The sequence below is a fragment of the Benincasa hispida genome, chromosome 6 (assembly GCF_027475165.1).
Source record: "Benincasa hispida cultivar pf3 chromosome 6, pf3_genome.v1.1, whole genome shotgun sequence".
Classification (NCBI taxonomy): Eukaryota; Viridiplantae; Streptophyta; class Magnoliopsida; order Cucurbitales; family Cucurbitaceae; genus Benincasa; species Benincasa hispida.
This window is the reverse complement of record NC_143483.1, coordinates 12,740,698-12,756,588: the sequence shown is the minus strand read 5'-3', so window position 1 is coordinate 12,756,588 and position 15,891 is coordinate 12,740,698. Positions and strand designations below refer to the sequence as shown.

The 15,891-nt window shown below is 35.5% G+C and overlaps 1 protein-coding gene across 1 annotated transcript; it reads right to left on the bottom strand.

The window, feature by feature from the left end:
• Nucleotides 1–461: 461 nt before the first annotated feature.
• Nucleotides 462–3,690, bottom strand: LOC120079572 (uncharacterized). The gene is made up of 3 exons (XM_039033800.2): nt 3,424–3,690; nt 3,151–3,273; nt 462–785 (listed from the first exon to the last, which is right to left on the bottom strand). The coding sequence occupies exons 1-3, from the start codon at nt 3,466–3,468 to the stop codon at nt 606–608; spliced, it is 348 nt and encodes a 115-aa protein (XP_038889728.1). The 5' UTR covers nt 3,469–3,690; the 3' UTR covers nt 462–605.
• Between the last annotated feature and the right edge of the window lie 12,201 nt (nt 3,691–15,891).

Sequence of the window (15,891 nt, the reverse complement as noted above, 5' to 3'; positions counted from 1 at the left end):
TACGAGCCCGACTTTGCTACTCCTATTTCCTTAAAAATCTAGGTGCTTTCTAGAAATCAAAGATATAAATGCTTGAAAGTATTTTTTTTTCTTTTTTTCTTTTAATCTCTACGCTCAAAAAATAGAAAAGAAAAAGGTGAAGCTGGAAGCAATGCAAATTGTCTGTGTATATTCTATTCTTGTGCAGGTTAATTGCTTACTAGGAGGAGATGGGGAAATGGAAGAATTGGAGGAGCTAATAGAGAGGCGGATAGAAGGACGGACAAACAAATGCAAAAATATTCGACTAATAAAACCCAAAACTCGGCAGCATTACATCACCACCAAACAAGAAGAAAAGAAAAAACCTTTGGAACTAAACTTATAATTTAACCTAATCTAATCAGTATGACCCTGATTAGACACACGAAACGTTTTACATATGTTGTAATTTTAGATTCCACCTCCCTTGAAAAGATTAGTTACTCGAAAGGAATCTTTTAATGTAAATATGCACCAAGTAGTTCAACTAATAATCATTGTTATAACATAATATGAGGATGAGCATTACATTTTATGATACAACATGCAAGGGGTTTCTAAACCTTCATTTCCCTCGCGAGGTATCAAGATTTTTCTAACAAATTTTCAAGATACAAATTCAAGATGTACCTTCCTGTGGACAAAACATCAAGTCTCTTTTCACTTGGTTCATACTTCCCCTTCCTGAGCTGATAGCGAAGAGTTACAGCTGAGATAGTGTATGTTTGGCCTTCTATTGTCACATTCTCTCCACATTGTAAGTTCTGAAAGAAGTCAAAAGTGAAGTTAGGACAAAAATGAATCATCATTTTCCCCCGTACAGATAAGAAACATCGTATTTTGGTTCGTGAACTATGAAAAGATCACACGAAGAGAAAAGCTACTTCCCTGTAGTATGTTTCAAAGTGATTTTGAACACGAAAAGGGTGATTCTAACCATTTCAAAATAACTCTTGACCATACTCTAAGTTAAATCACATGGGTTCCTACGATGCACAGCAAGGTGGGCAAGGGACAAGTTATTTGTTAGGATTCGGATTCCTCTAACAAAAACACTAAAAGATAGAATTGTATTGCAATATCGATAAAGAAATTACAATATACTTCAACATATTATAGAGGGCTGAGAATCCTCTCCCAAATTCCTCAAAGGAAATCCCACAAAATTCTTCATACCCTCCTCTCAACTCATTCCCTCTATTTATAACTAAAAATTCCTAACAAACTTACTAGCTAATTACTAATATGTCCCTCCGAATAACCATATTGATATTCTACTAATGATCCTACTATTTTCCTAAATAGGGGCCTTACATTTTTCTCGTATTGTACAGTCCTTGAACAAAATTTTGCATTTCAACTTTTTTAAAGTCAAATGTTCTTATATAAGTTTCTTAAACATAAGACAAATCAAGAGGAGAACTTCCTTCTTCACACTACCCCTGTGCTCGCCAAGCTTACCATTGCAACACTCAAGTGTGGAAAATAGGCGAAGCACAAGCCTTGTTGAAAAGAGGCCAAGTGCCTTGCCTAAATTGTATTCTTTCCCCAACTGCTTTTTATAATTTATTTTATTCACAAGTGTCCCGCTTCTTGATTGCTTCTGGTCTTGACTAAGAAATGTGTCACTATAAAGTTAAGACTTTAGGTAATGGAAACGCTATCCACACCAATAAGCTAAAAATAACTGAATCCAATTGTTATATAGAGAGGAACCATAGTTACAAAAGAGATGATCGAGTATATCAAGAAGTGATCGGAAAAATGAAACGATTTCCTCCTAATGAAACCCAATTTCTAGATCTACCCTTAAAGGTTCTGATATTTATTTCCAGCCAAAATCTCCAAATGGTAACCTTGATTGCACGAGCCTGGAGGATCTTAAAGAAGAAATCCCATATGATGAGTGGTCTTGCTGGGCAAAGCTCAAGGATAGCTGAATGAACTCAGTAGTTTGAAAAAAGATATATGCAATCTGAAAAAGTAGAAATATTTCATGTGTTCCATTTCATGATCATGTAGACCCTACTTTTTTTTTTTTCTTTGGAAAACTCCAAGCAAAAAGGAATTACAACAGAGACTGCCAATTATTGACTAAAAAGGATAAACTGAAATGAGTGAAAAGGTGCTTTGTTTTATACCAAGAACAAGTAGTAAACAAAACAATCTCCAAAAAGCAAGTATAAGAAGAAAAAGAATCATTAAAGAGTCTTCTGTTCCTTTCACCCTATAAACACCAAAAAAACGCATGAATAAAGGCCAACGTCATGGCGTCAGAAATGTTATTAGGACAAGTAAATGAACAACCGGAAGCAAACAAAACAAGATCCCAAAAGCTAGTTGCAAAAGAACAGTGCAAAAACAATGACCCGCGACTCAGTAGAACAATCTCACAACCAAGTCACATGGGCTGAAGTCTATCAATTATCTCCACTTCTATTTTCAGCAGAGTGATCTTATGTTGAATTAAAGTTTATATAAACTGAAACTCAAAGCACTAGTTTTAGCATGAAACTCATAGAGTATTCCAGATGCAAGAACTGCATTATTAAAGCCTTCTTTGATAACCATTTTGTTGGCTTTCTACCTATCTGAAACTCAACTCTATTTCCATCTATGTGCTTCTTCATTTTCTTATCTCTTTGGTATGGTTTTCACATTTCTTAAAAATATTTGTTGTTCAGTGTATAGAATGTAAGCTGCATTTTTCATTAGAGATTTTCAACGTCCAGGAAGGCCATGGATTAGTCAGAATCATCCAAGGGGTGATGATTTTTCATGTAGAAAGGCTAACAAATCGTATCTAATCAAACTCCCAGAAACCTATTTCATCTCCCATCCTCCGGAAAACTAATGAAACGGCCTACTCGCTAAACAAAATTAGCATAATAGTAAATCACATAAATCAAAATCAGGAAGTCTCTTAATTCAAAAGAGACTCATAAATAAAGATTTCCACTGCCGATTCAACAAGAATCAATCTATATCGATTCCCTAAACGTGAAATTAAACGCATAATATAAAGCTCGCATTCTCGATAGCAGTAAAACATATATTCGTATGAAAAAGCCAATACGCAGTTGAAAGACGAGAAAGAGAAGAATCGAGAGTAAAGAATGGAACACTCACAGGAGGAAAGCAACGAATGCCAAGGCTCTTCGGCGGAGGAGTAATTTCAATGACTTTATAAGGGTCAAAATTGTTGCGTTCCTTTTCTTTCCTTCTGCAAGAAAGTTGGAGAAGCCGCCGCGTCTGCAAAAGAGAAACAAAACGGACATTCATTTGAAGGATCATCTAAACTCGATTGTGGCCAGAAATCCAATAAATGGATTGAAAACACAAGGAAAAACAGTGCAATCGCTTGGAGAAAACAAAAGGATGAACATCAATTGTAGGGTTTACCTTGTGATGAGAAGCAAGAGCTAGATTGAATGAAGCCATTGCCATGATTCTTCTTCTTTCAGTTGTCGCTTTGTCTTGCAGACGGAGATTTCTGGTGTCGTGGTGATAGTGGAAAGAGACTGAAGGAAAACCAGAAACGTCGAAAGATTTTCGTGTAATTTCTTTTGGTGTTCCATTTTAACTCCGTGCAGAGAGGTCGAAAGGAAGAAGGAAAGCCAGAAAAATTGAGTTTTTTTTCCCACTAGAAAAGAAAAAAAATGCATAATTGATAGAAACAACAGCTAGCACATTTTTTTTAAATGCGTTAAAATATATCCGAAATTTGAATAAAAATAGACCGTTTTCATCTATTTAGACTTTCTCGATAAAATCTGAACATGAATTTACCAATTATCTTTTCAAAAATTTTTATATATTTGACATGGTAATTTATAAATTTTGAGAAGATTAAGAAAGATTTTGTAAAATTATGTGAATATTGGTCCTCATCTTGGCTGAGATTCAGTGAGAGAATCAAAAGAATCAACGGTTTGGATATAGGTTGAAAATATTAGGGTCTGTTTGGTTTGCAATCCGAATTTTATTTTATGTTTTCAGATTCACCGTTCACCGAATATATGTTTGGTAGACAATCCAAGTTCTGTTTCTGACTATTTTAGTGCAAATTGTAGAAACAACATTTTTATGTTTTCGTTGTATCGAATTTGAATTTTAAAGTTTAAAATGCAAAATTATATTAAATAAAGATAAAAATATTTAGAAATATAGTATGTCAATTTAAAAAAATAAAAAATAAATAAAATATGTATTATATAATATATTATGACCTAAATTTTATCGGACCATGGGGATGAATTCTAATTATAATTCATGGGAACTAAATTTTAACTTTCCAAAATTTCATTTTATCTTATAAATGATATAATCTTACAAAATAATAATTATACATTTTTTTCAACATAAAGCATGTTCATAAATAAATTAATAATAATTTGTTTTCAACTAATATTTAGTAAGTAACTACAACTAGTTTACAATTGTTTAAATTAGACTCCAATTTTTTAATTCTGCTACCAAATACATATTTGAAAACATGGAGTACAACTCTATTTTTATTTAATCCCTTGTTTTTAAATTTCTATTTTCAGATTCTCTACCAAACAAATCTTTAACTTTTTATATAAATCTTAATGGTCGACCTTGACCGAGAAGAACTAATTTAATGAGTTTTAAAAAAAAATGTGCTAGTTTTGTAAAGTGAAACTTAGAAGTGGTTTTTTTTTAAAATAATTTTCCAAAAAATATCCGGTTTTGTATATAAAAGATATAATATATTCTTCTTTCAACACCCACACATATATATAAACAACCTTTATACTTCCCATTTTTTTGTAATTGTATTGAGTAGTACTTTTAGGGATAAATAATTAAGTGTATAGCATTTTTTAAAAAAATTAAAAATATAGCAAAATATATCTAAGACTTGTACCAGTGATATGATCTATCAGTGGTAGACTTCGAAAACAAAATCTAAATTTTGTCATATCGACATAAGCTTTTGCAATATTTGCAAATACTTTAGGTTGACTGCTATATTTATAATTGTTTTTTTTTTCATATAATTTATACTTTCATAAATATCTTCAAAATAATTAAAGTTGTTTTTTAATTAACAAATTAGGAAATAGGTAATTTCAAACATATATGGTATCGAGGTTGATAGTATAAGTTCACGTCGGTGAAGCTATGCTCATGTTGACGAATATCCAATAATTTATAATTTCAATTAATGCCAACATTTAGAAAAAGAATCTAATCGAACTAATATATTAAATATATGATACTTTTTAGGGTAAATATCAATTTACACCCTTAAACTTTGTGAGTTATATCCATTTAAACCTCAAACTAATAACTGTATCAATTTAGACCCTAAACTTTCACAAGTGTATTTGTTTAAACTTTGAAGTTTCATAAGTGTATCAATTTAAACCCTCCATTATATTTTATTTGGGTACACTTATGAAAGTTTAAGGTTTAAATTGCTATACTTATGAAAGTTTAGGGTTTAAATTGATATACTTATAAAAGTTCAGGATGTAAATTGATACAATTAGTAGTTTAAGGTTTAAATTGATACTACCCCAAGTTCAAGGTTTAAATTGATACAACCCCAAAAGTTTAGGGGTATAAATTGATAATTGCCACATTTTTTTTATTTAACTAAATATTTGATGGGCCAAAATGAACTTAGGTTTAACAATAATTGAGATATAGTATGTCTTTTAAAGTTGATATTCAAATTTCTATATCCCACATTTATTTCGTAGAAGAAAAAACAATAACACGGTGGCTTCTGGGTCTAAGTGCTATTAAAAAGGGTTTAAAACTTTAAATACTACTTAATTTCTTATACTTTTAGCTTTGATTCAAAGTTAATTTACATGATTTTAAAATATTCATTCGAGTTTTTGGAAAATTTGTATGGATGGCCCAATAAGCCCAAAATGCCAAATGACCCCCTTTTTTAAAATAATGTCAAAAGACCTTTTATTGAAGTCATCACCATACCAAATTTCGAAAAGTTCCCTTCACGTTACTGATCTCGCTCTCGCTCTCGCTCTCACTCTACCTTCGATCGGTCTGATGTGATTACTTATCAGTGTATGAATGATTTGAAAATTTTCACGAAATCATCTGTATGAAGCCTCAAATCATTAATACCTAAACATAAAATGGTGATTTCTTTAAAATATAAACTTCATTTCAATAATGATTACTTTCTTCGACGGGGTTCTTTTCAATGGTGTTAAGTTGAACGGAGTTTTATTGGATGAGGTTTTTTCATAACAAGATTTTCTTAAAACGAAACGGATTTTCCAGAACGTGGTTTCATTGTTTAGGTGTTTGTTTGAGCTATGTTATTTCTAAAAAGGGTACGAAAAGAGCATCACGAAAGGAGATTTATGTATTGAGAGAGTGAGGGTGAGAGTAAAGGTAGAGAGTGAAAGAGTAGGAGAGTGAGAGCGAGAGATCATTACCAATGGTTTAGGGTTTTGAGAGATTAAGTTCAAACGTGAGATCAAGAGTGAGCGAGACAACGAGAACATGACATCGATAGCAAGAGAATGCAAAGAAAGAGAGCGAGAGCGAGGGTGGGCGAGAGAGAGAGTGGGAGCGAGAGCAGAACTAAAATTGTGTATTGGATTGATATTCACTTACTTGTACAACTTAATGATAAATGTTCCCTTACTTTGTGGGATGACAGAAAAGTGTCTACTCATTCGATACAGAGGTGATTGGGATGAGAACCAATATGATGGTTAGTATCAATTTAAAAACCAAATAAACATAATATGGCTAGAGTACACTTACATTTTCAAACTCGAAAATGTCTCTCTCCAGTACTTTAAAGGACATTGAGCGAGAGCATGACCATTGTAATATGCGAGGCACAACTACCTTGCTCTTTCAAGTGGAAATGTTCCCACTATCAATGAATGGACTTCGTACGTCCATACTTAAATATGAATCAACATGCATTCAGAACTATGGTAATGTTAAACCAATAATAGGCTTATGTTAAAGAAGTACCTGGAATGCTTGGGGAAATCCATGCAGAGAGTACTTCAGAACATAATTTTTATTTGATATCACTTTTTCCTTGTATAGACTAAACTTATTATTCAATGTAGTCTTGAGGGCATCGAGTGTCCTCTTCTAAATAATTGTACCCTAATCTAGACTATTGTAATACTCTTGTCCTCAACGTTCTTAAATAGTCTACGTTCAACTGCAGTTTTCTGCTTGTTCTTTCACATCATTGCAACCTCCGTGTAGTACACTAAGGTGATCTTCACAGCATCATCATCGTTTTTGAACTCCAACTTCTTGTATTCTTCCTATAGTAAATTGATATGGAATGAGTCCGAAGTCAACCGATTACCAAAGTACTTGGTTGCAAGTTCATGTGAGGACTCCTCATTCTGAACAACTCATTAGAGGACCGACACAAACCAGTAATCAATAAAAAATCTAAAAATTTTGAAAATCGAAGCGGAAGTATGAAAGGCATCATGTCTCTGAATTTAGTTTTACATAACAGTATAAAATACAGAGAAGAAGGAAATAAAATGATAAACATTCATACATACAATATGCTTTTCACGGTACAAAAGGGAAAAACGAAGGGAGAATCACAACTTACCCTTGAAGACTCAGATCTTCTCGCTTCCTCTCCAATCTACTACAAGTTTTTCCAACAGCATAAACTCTTTCCTCAAAAAACACGAACTGTGCAACTGAACACCACCACCAGGTTACCTCAATATTCTCGGAGGGAGAGAATTGACAAGAATGTTGGCCTTTGCTTTAATTTTCGAAGATGAGAAGAATTTTTGGTTTGAGAGGAAAAGTTCACAAAGTTCACACATAGAGAGAGATCTTAAGATACCGTAATGTCTATAATTTTGTGTCCTCCTCTTCTATATTAACGTGAAACCAACTCTCACGTTGGTTATCTAAGAGAATGGATTGAGAGAGTTACAATAACTCTCTCCCCATTATTTAATTTAAATTAAAAAAAGAATTTATATAAATATATATATATATATATATATATATATCAACTACCTTACTATATATATAACAAACCTTATGTTATATCAAATAAAACACATAACATATAGTTTATATTATATCACATATAATATAATCTACAGATTATTAATTGTTGAAGTTGATGTCTTAATTCCCGTGGGTCCTATAGTTTATAATTGTAATGTACGAACGATTTATTTATTTAATAAAATCTTAGGTATTTTATTTGAAATTTAGTAGCATTAATCCACAAAACCAATAAACTAACATCCAAGGTTATCTTCTGTAGTTTAAACATGTATGTAAAGACATACAGGTGGATCATGTTTAAATGATAATCTAAATGGTCTGTAGTAGATGGATAAGATTGGGTACCTTATCTTGATGACAATATGAATACAACCCGCTTTGTAAATATTACAATTATTGTAAAATACTACAATGATCTGATCCTGATCATTCATGTAAAGACATGTGAGGGGGGGTGTTCTATACAAAGGTGTTTATATAAGACCGGACCATGAAATGAATAGCTTCATTATATAACACCGTTAATAATAAAGACTTACATTTCACTAGGATGACCATAGGTGACATGACCTGAATCCTGAGTGAGTTGTGAACTCCTGCCTATAAAGGCAGTCATTTGATTTACATGGGTGTGAGTGGCCAAATCGCCGACTCAACAAGCCTACCATTTTGAGGATTCTTTTAATTGAGGAGTGGGAATACAGTTACTGTTACACCCTCTCCCAAATTACCATTTTAACCTTAAAAAGAGTGTGATGATAGCAATTACCATTTTTCCCAAAAATCGATGCCTTTCACACTTTTTAACCTTATAATCTAACTCACTCTTGTCAATTTGAACACTTCAAACTGACCCAAAAACCGATTCTCAACTTGAGTCCATTGAGCTACCAAGGAGACCTTATGGGACCTATAGCTTGAAGCTCCAACGTATGTGAATAGCTGAATAAACTCTTTAGCCACGAGATCCACTATCCGTTAACTATCGGGTACTCTACTAAAGATCGATAACTGCACTCTTCTCACTACAGGTATATTTCTGTATCCATCGGATATCACCAGTCAATAGTACAATAACCCTTCACAGATGCTCGTAAGTACAACTGGCCAATATACCATTTTGTCCCTATAGTTACATCTAACTCCTTAAGTACCATTGATCCCTCTAATGAACAATACATCATAGTCCTACTATGATTGGACACCTCTCGGGCCATGAGAAGGTGTGTGGCACCACATCGTTCAAGCCCTAGAATCAGTCCTTAAGGGAGCAATCTATCTACTTACCCCTGATTTGGGGAAGGAGTGAATTCCATCTTATGTAGTTGAGTTCCCAGCTCCCAATCAGATGAATCCCCAAAGTGGTAGGTTTGAATCGGCGATCTGGCCACTCTCACCCATGCAAACCAAAGACCCACCCTCAAAGTTAGGAGTTCCCAACTCACTTAGGATTGAGTTCATGTTACCTATGGTCATCCTAGTGAAGTGAAATCTCTGTCATGAACGACATTATATAATGAGGCTAAACACTTCGTGGTCCGATCTTATACAAATTCCTTTGTATAGGACACCTCCGCTCACATGACTCCACATGAATGATCAGGATCATACCATCTGTAGCACGTCACAACACTTGTAACTATCTACAAAGCGGGCCGCATTCATAGTGTTACCGGGATAAGGTTTCCCTCCTATATCCATATACTACAGACCATTTTGGTTATCACTTAAGGCATGATCCACTTGTATGTCTCCACACACATGCTTAAGTTACAACGATAACCAGGGATCTTAGTTTATTGGTTTGTGGTAAAGCAAATAAAACATCTCATGTTTCATATACAACAGTGAAGAAAATATCTCATATTATTACATCACAAGCATTTGTTCAATACATGTATTTACAAACTACAGGACCCAACGAAAGTTTAGGGCATCAACCCCAACAGATTGCTACTTGGAAAGGAAAATACTTTTAAAAAATGGGGTGAGCTACTAGCCTAGTGAGTGAATAAATTTAAAACATAAATCTCCTGTTTGAACTGGAAACTGGTAATTTGAAACTGAAACTAAAAACTGGCCAAGCAAACCTTCGTGCAGAACTTTAAAAGCATAATATTTCTGGAACATAGCTGGTCGAATCCTCAGTTGAGAAAGAACCATTTTGTTCGATTCCCAACCGTAAACTTGGTCTTTACATAAAACCTTTTAGAACATATCATACCTGAAAACATAACTGAACTGATACTAGGTTGAGAGAGGGAACCCTTTTGACCAACTCTCATTATAACCTAGGCTAAGTTATGGACCCTTTTTCCATCACCTTATCACTGATCTTCATGTGAGGGAGAGACCCTTTTACTCAGCCCTCCATGTTGATCTTCTTTTGAGAGAGAAACCCTTTTGCTCAGCCCTCTATCCTAAACCTTTATACTTGACATACGTGCACATATAGCTAACCTGGCTTCTGACATCAAGGATCATAACTAAAACTAAGCTCATATACCTTCTCCTAGTACTTCAGTATTGAGCTGCTCATACATTATAAGAAAATACTTTCATAGAAAGGCTTATTGAAGACATGGTGTCATAGATATAGAATTTATGAGAACTTTGTTTCTAACGCATGCTCATAAACATTAAAGCTCATTAACTAAATTCTTACTTTATATCTTTATAACCTAGCATGCATCAAGCTCTTCATAACTTTTAAGTAAATAATTCCATTAACAAGCTTACTGAAGTCATGTATCATGCACATAGCAACTAACGCATGCCTCATCTCACCTAGTATATCACTACTTTAAACATATGTTAGAAATTCTCTTTGTAAAACTAGCATGTGTTAACATTCTTTCTAAACTTGGTTTGCTTGGAAAACTTGCTTTAGAATAAGCTAGCATGAGAATAAACTTTAACTAAAACATTCAAAACAGTTATAAAACATTTATAGTCACTCAAAACCTTAATCAATCCTCCTAGGTTTGATAAGCTTCTTCTATTGATGTCAACCCTTCCAACGTCGACCCTCATAGGTGTTGAATACTTAGAATAATTTTAGAAGTCAGGCTTGGCTAGGCAACAATCTTCACATATCACTGATGCATTGTTTAATGCGATGAAATAATGGTGTAGAATGCGATGGTGGGGATATGCATTGTGCATGCAAGTTTTCTCAGCAAGATCCAAGTATAAATCCTATTGAGTTACCTGGTAAGCCCAGGGTCAAACACAGGGACTAAGGAAAACAATATGCGATGGTAATTTTCGATCACTTTGTGGTAACAAATAAATTAATGAGTTGGTTGATATGTTGTTTAAAGTATACGATTTATGCGGCGGATTCGAGAAAATAGCTAATAATGTGAAAGATATGATGAGTATGCGGAGGAACTCGTTAAAAAGGTCTTTAGCTAGCGTTTCCTGAGAATGCGTTCAAGCTATGCGATCATGCAACACACATGCGACAACAATTCATTTTCCAATGCAAATGTAATAGCTCCTAGTGTAAGGATGCATGCGATGTATGCGATGATGTTTATAGAGCTTATTTCTAAGTCTCTACTTCTTGCCTATGCGATGGTGAATGATGCACACAGGTACAAAGTGACCGCATACAATCATATCCTATCTCTAGGGTGAATGTGATGCATTAATAGCAAACAGAACTTATTCCTAAGTCTCTATCTCTTGATTATGCGGTTCTAATCTGACACTCCTGAGCCTAGATTCTAATCTGACATTTTCAAGCCTAGATTCTATCCTTAGATTACCCTCCCGAGTATCTCTAATGGATGAATGACGCATACATAATACAAGATGATCGCATAGAATGAAGATCTCAGGTTATGCTAGCTAAATGCTTCTCAACCCATTCGATAGATTTAGCTACTCATGCATAATGTAAAGAGAGTGGACAGATATAAAGATGCAATTTCCATTTTATAAATAGGTTCAGAGTACAAAATGACAATAGAAAATAAGGGTAGAGAGCCTGGTAGCAATATCTTGCTTCCCAAGGGTTTTACACTGCGTTATCTCTATTCTGCCCAAAAGATGTTCTTGCTTCCACAAGAGTTGGCCCTCTCTCTGGCTTCGACGCTTCCTGGCACTCTTTCGAGTTCACCGGGACGATCTCTCGGTGTAATCTCCCTTCACTTGCTTCTGTCTTCTAAGTAAAAGAAAACTATGAACAAGGCTAACTTCTATCTATATGGTGAGCTCTTTGGATTGAGCGAACTCCTTCAATGAAGGTGGCCTTCGGTATTTATAGAGATTCAAGGTGAAGAACTTTTTCTCTTGAATGATTGCACTGATGGGATGTCATTAATTCTCTGTTTGATGCGTCGAATATTTGTCACCGAAGAGTTGAGTGTACTTGCTACAGTATGTCGTTAACGACTTGTCAACTTAATTCGAAATCGACCGTTATTAGCTTTCTGTCCCATCGTGATTTATTACGTTTTCACCTTGATGCACCGGCTTTATGCGGCCACCTTCTCGAGCAGATTTTTGCGAGCGCATATGATCGCATAACCTTGCAGTCACAATCTCTTAATGTGCTCGGACGTTAATTTCTCGTATTTCCGCCTTGCGCCAACGTATTTTCTGCACAAAATACATAAGTTAGCTATTTTAATGTGATGGATGTATGCGATCGCAATGTTGTGACCTTAATGCTTTTAGACGCAATATTGTATATTTTTACCATCGCAATCCTGCATTGTTTTATATCTTTGCGTTGTAATAACGTGCATTTCTGCCCCTTATCACACCTCTAATTTTAAAACAATGTTTGTCCTCAAGCATAAACTAAAGATTTTCTTTAGAAAGTCGACCGCCTTCTTCTTTCCTAAATTTCTCAAGGTTGCCTTATTCAAATCCTATGCACCAAAATCACCTTAATTCTTATTCAGGTCTCTTCTTAAAATATTTCTAAAATTTAGGGACCGCAAGTTTACCTTAAAAAAGACTTTACTAGTTTGCAGGGCATCGCATGATTTATTTCATAAGAAAACTTTTTTAACTAGGATATTTTCAAATGATTTTTATCCTTGCGTATTTTAGACATATAACTTTTTCCAAGACCTTGCGTGATCCAAGTGCCTAGTCTTCATTTTGACTTACCTCCACGTGTGTTATGCGGACATCCAACTACAAGAAAGGCGCTCTTTCTCAGTCTAAACCCATGCCCATTTGGCAGTGGAGTTGCGATCATTTATTTATGCGTTGATCATGATTCCTATCTTCGTTTTGGCTTGCCCCTACGTGTGTCATGCGGACATCCAACTACGAGTAGGATCTGATCGCAACGTTATAATGATTTTTTTATAGAGCCTAAAAATAGCAAGGTCGAAAATGAATACCGCACCCCCAAATTTAAACGCAGCAATGTCCTCATTGCTAAAAGATTGAAAGAAATCATGCGATGCTCTTAGGAAGTTTCGTAAAAAGTCAGTTTGAAAGAAAGCTGGCAAACCACTAACTTCTAGAAATATTTCATGAGATGACTATCCTAAAATTAAGTTGACTCTAGTATATATGAAACAATAAAGGCATGTGTTTCATCATTGAAATCATAATCGACAAAGAGAAATAATGCGGTGACTTGCTAAATTAATCAATGTTATAATTGCGCTGACTAAAGAGGATGCGATGATAAAATTTTTAAAGTTAAAATGCGATGCGAGAGTGCAAAATTTGGAATAGACAAAGTCAAGGAAAGATACAACCCCCAAATTTACTCTGTCGCCCACATTATGTGTGATTGCATCCTTCTTTGCGGCGAACTGCTTTCTTCGATTGTGGTGGCAGAATAAGCTGGTTGCATCTTTCATGTAGTTCCTCCGCAATCGTTCACCACAATCGTTGCCAAAAAAACATCGCGAGGGTAAAAAAAAAATAGAGTTAGCAAAATCATTTACCACGATCATTCACCACGATCGCGGCGTCATTTTTTTTTTTATATAAAGAGACAAATACGCGATAACAGATAAAAGAAGGGTAACGAAAGTTCATGAATCATTGATAGGAAAAAAAGGATATTCCAAAAGAATTGCGTCCCTGATGAGTTTGAGTTGCATAGTAACGCATGGATTGCTTATTTCAATCTAGACTTTTTACGGCCAAGGCGACTTTCTCTTCTTTTCTCGGTCTTCTAGGATCTTGATTGCCTCAATCCGGAGCTTTTTTTCGTTAACGTTCATCAAGATCTCCCCCTTGTGCACATCAATTTGAGCGCGACCGGTCGAGAGGAATGGTCGTCTCAATATAATGGGTGCATCTTCGTCCGCTTTATAATCCCAAATGATGAAGTCTGCCGGTAAGATGAATTTGTCAATTGAGACTGCGACATCTTTCAACTCTCCCTCGAGATGTATTCGGGATCTGTCTGCAAGCAGAAGAGTCTCCGTCGTGGGCATGAGTTTGCCCATATTTAATCATTTTAAGATGGACAGCGACACTAAGTTTATATTCGCTCTGAGATCGCATAGTGCTTGACCACTGTAGACCTCTCCAATTGAACAAGGTATCGTGAAGCTTCCTGGGTCGCACATTTTTTGTGGGATCATAGTATTTTGCGTTACTGCCACTGTAGCGATCTTTCCTTCATCATTCTGTTTCTTTTTCAATCTTTGCAGGAATGGTGGTAGTTGTACTCCTTTTATCTCGTGTTCCAGAGGCTTGTAGTTAGGCGCAACTTCTGGGTTCATCTTCTCGGGCTCCTCTGCATCATATGTTAATGGGTTCTCAGTCTTCACCTCATTCGAGTTGTTCATGATGGGTTCTTCCCCTACATCCGCTGTCGTTTTGTCACTTAGCAAAGAGACTACTAGGCATTGTTCCTTTCCTATACCCTCAGAGTTGCGAGGGAGCTCAGTTGAGCTCGGCAACGCTCCTTGTGGTCTATTTTTTAGTTCGCTCGCAATCTGTCCTATCTGAATTTCAAGATTTCGGATGGACGTTGCTTGATTCTGAAGCACTGATTCATTCTTCTCAATATACTGCTACAGTAAGCTCTCTGAGAATGAAGATTCAGTGCCTGCGAACTACTGGCTTAGTTATGCGTCTGACCGTTTGTTCGCGGAAAAAATCCTGGTGGCTCTTCCTTTTGCGCCACTGGTTGAAAGTTGTGTTGTTGATTTTTCCACGCGAAGTTAAAGTGGTTTTTCCACCCGGGGTTGTACGTATCAGAGAAAGGGTTATTCTTTATGAAGCATACTGTCTGCGGATTCCTTGGGCATTCTTCCATCGAATGTGCTTCTCCACAGATGACACAACTCGTGGTCGTTTGAGCAATTACGTTGACCTGGTAGCAATAGGTTCAGATTACAAAATGACAATGGAAAAATAAGGGTAGAGAGCCTGGTAGCAATATCTTGCTTCCCAAGGGTTTTACACTACATTATCTCTATCCTGCCCAAAAGATGTTCTTGCTTCCGCAAGAGTTGGCCCTCTCTCTGGCCTCGACGCTTCTCGGCACTCTTTCGAATTCACTGGGACGATCTCCCAGTGTAATCTCCCTTCATTCGCTTCCGGCTTCTAAGTAAAAGAAAACTATAAATAAGGCTAACTTCTATCTATACAGTGAGCTCTCTGGACTGAGTGAACTTCTTCAATGAAGGTGGCCTTTGGTATTTATAGAGCTTCAAGGTGAAGAACTTTTTCTCTCGAATGATTGCACTAATGGGATGTCATTAATTCTCTATCTGATGCGCCGAATATTTGTCACCGAAAAATCAAGTGTACTTGCTATAGTATGTCGTTAATGGCTTGTCAACTTAATTCGAAATCGACCGTCATCATCTTTCTGTCCCATCGTGATTTATTACGCTTTCA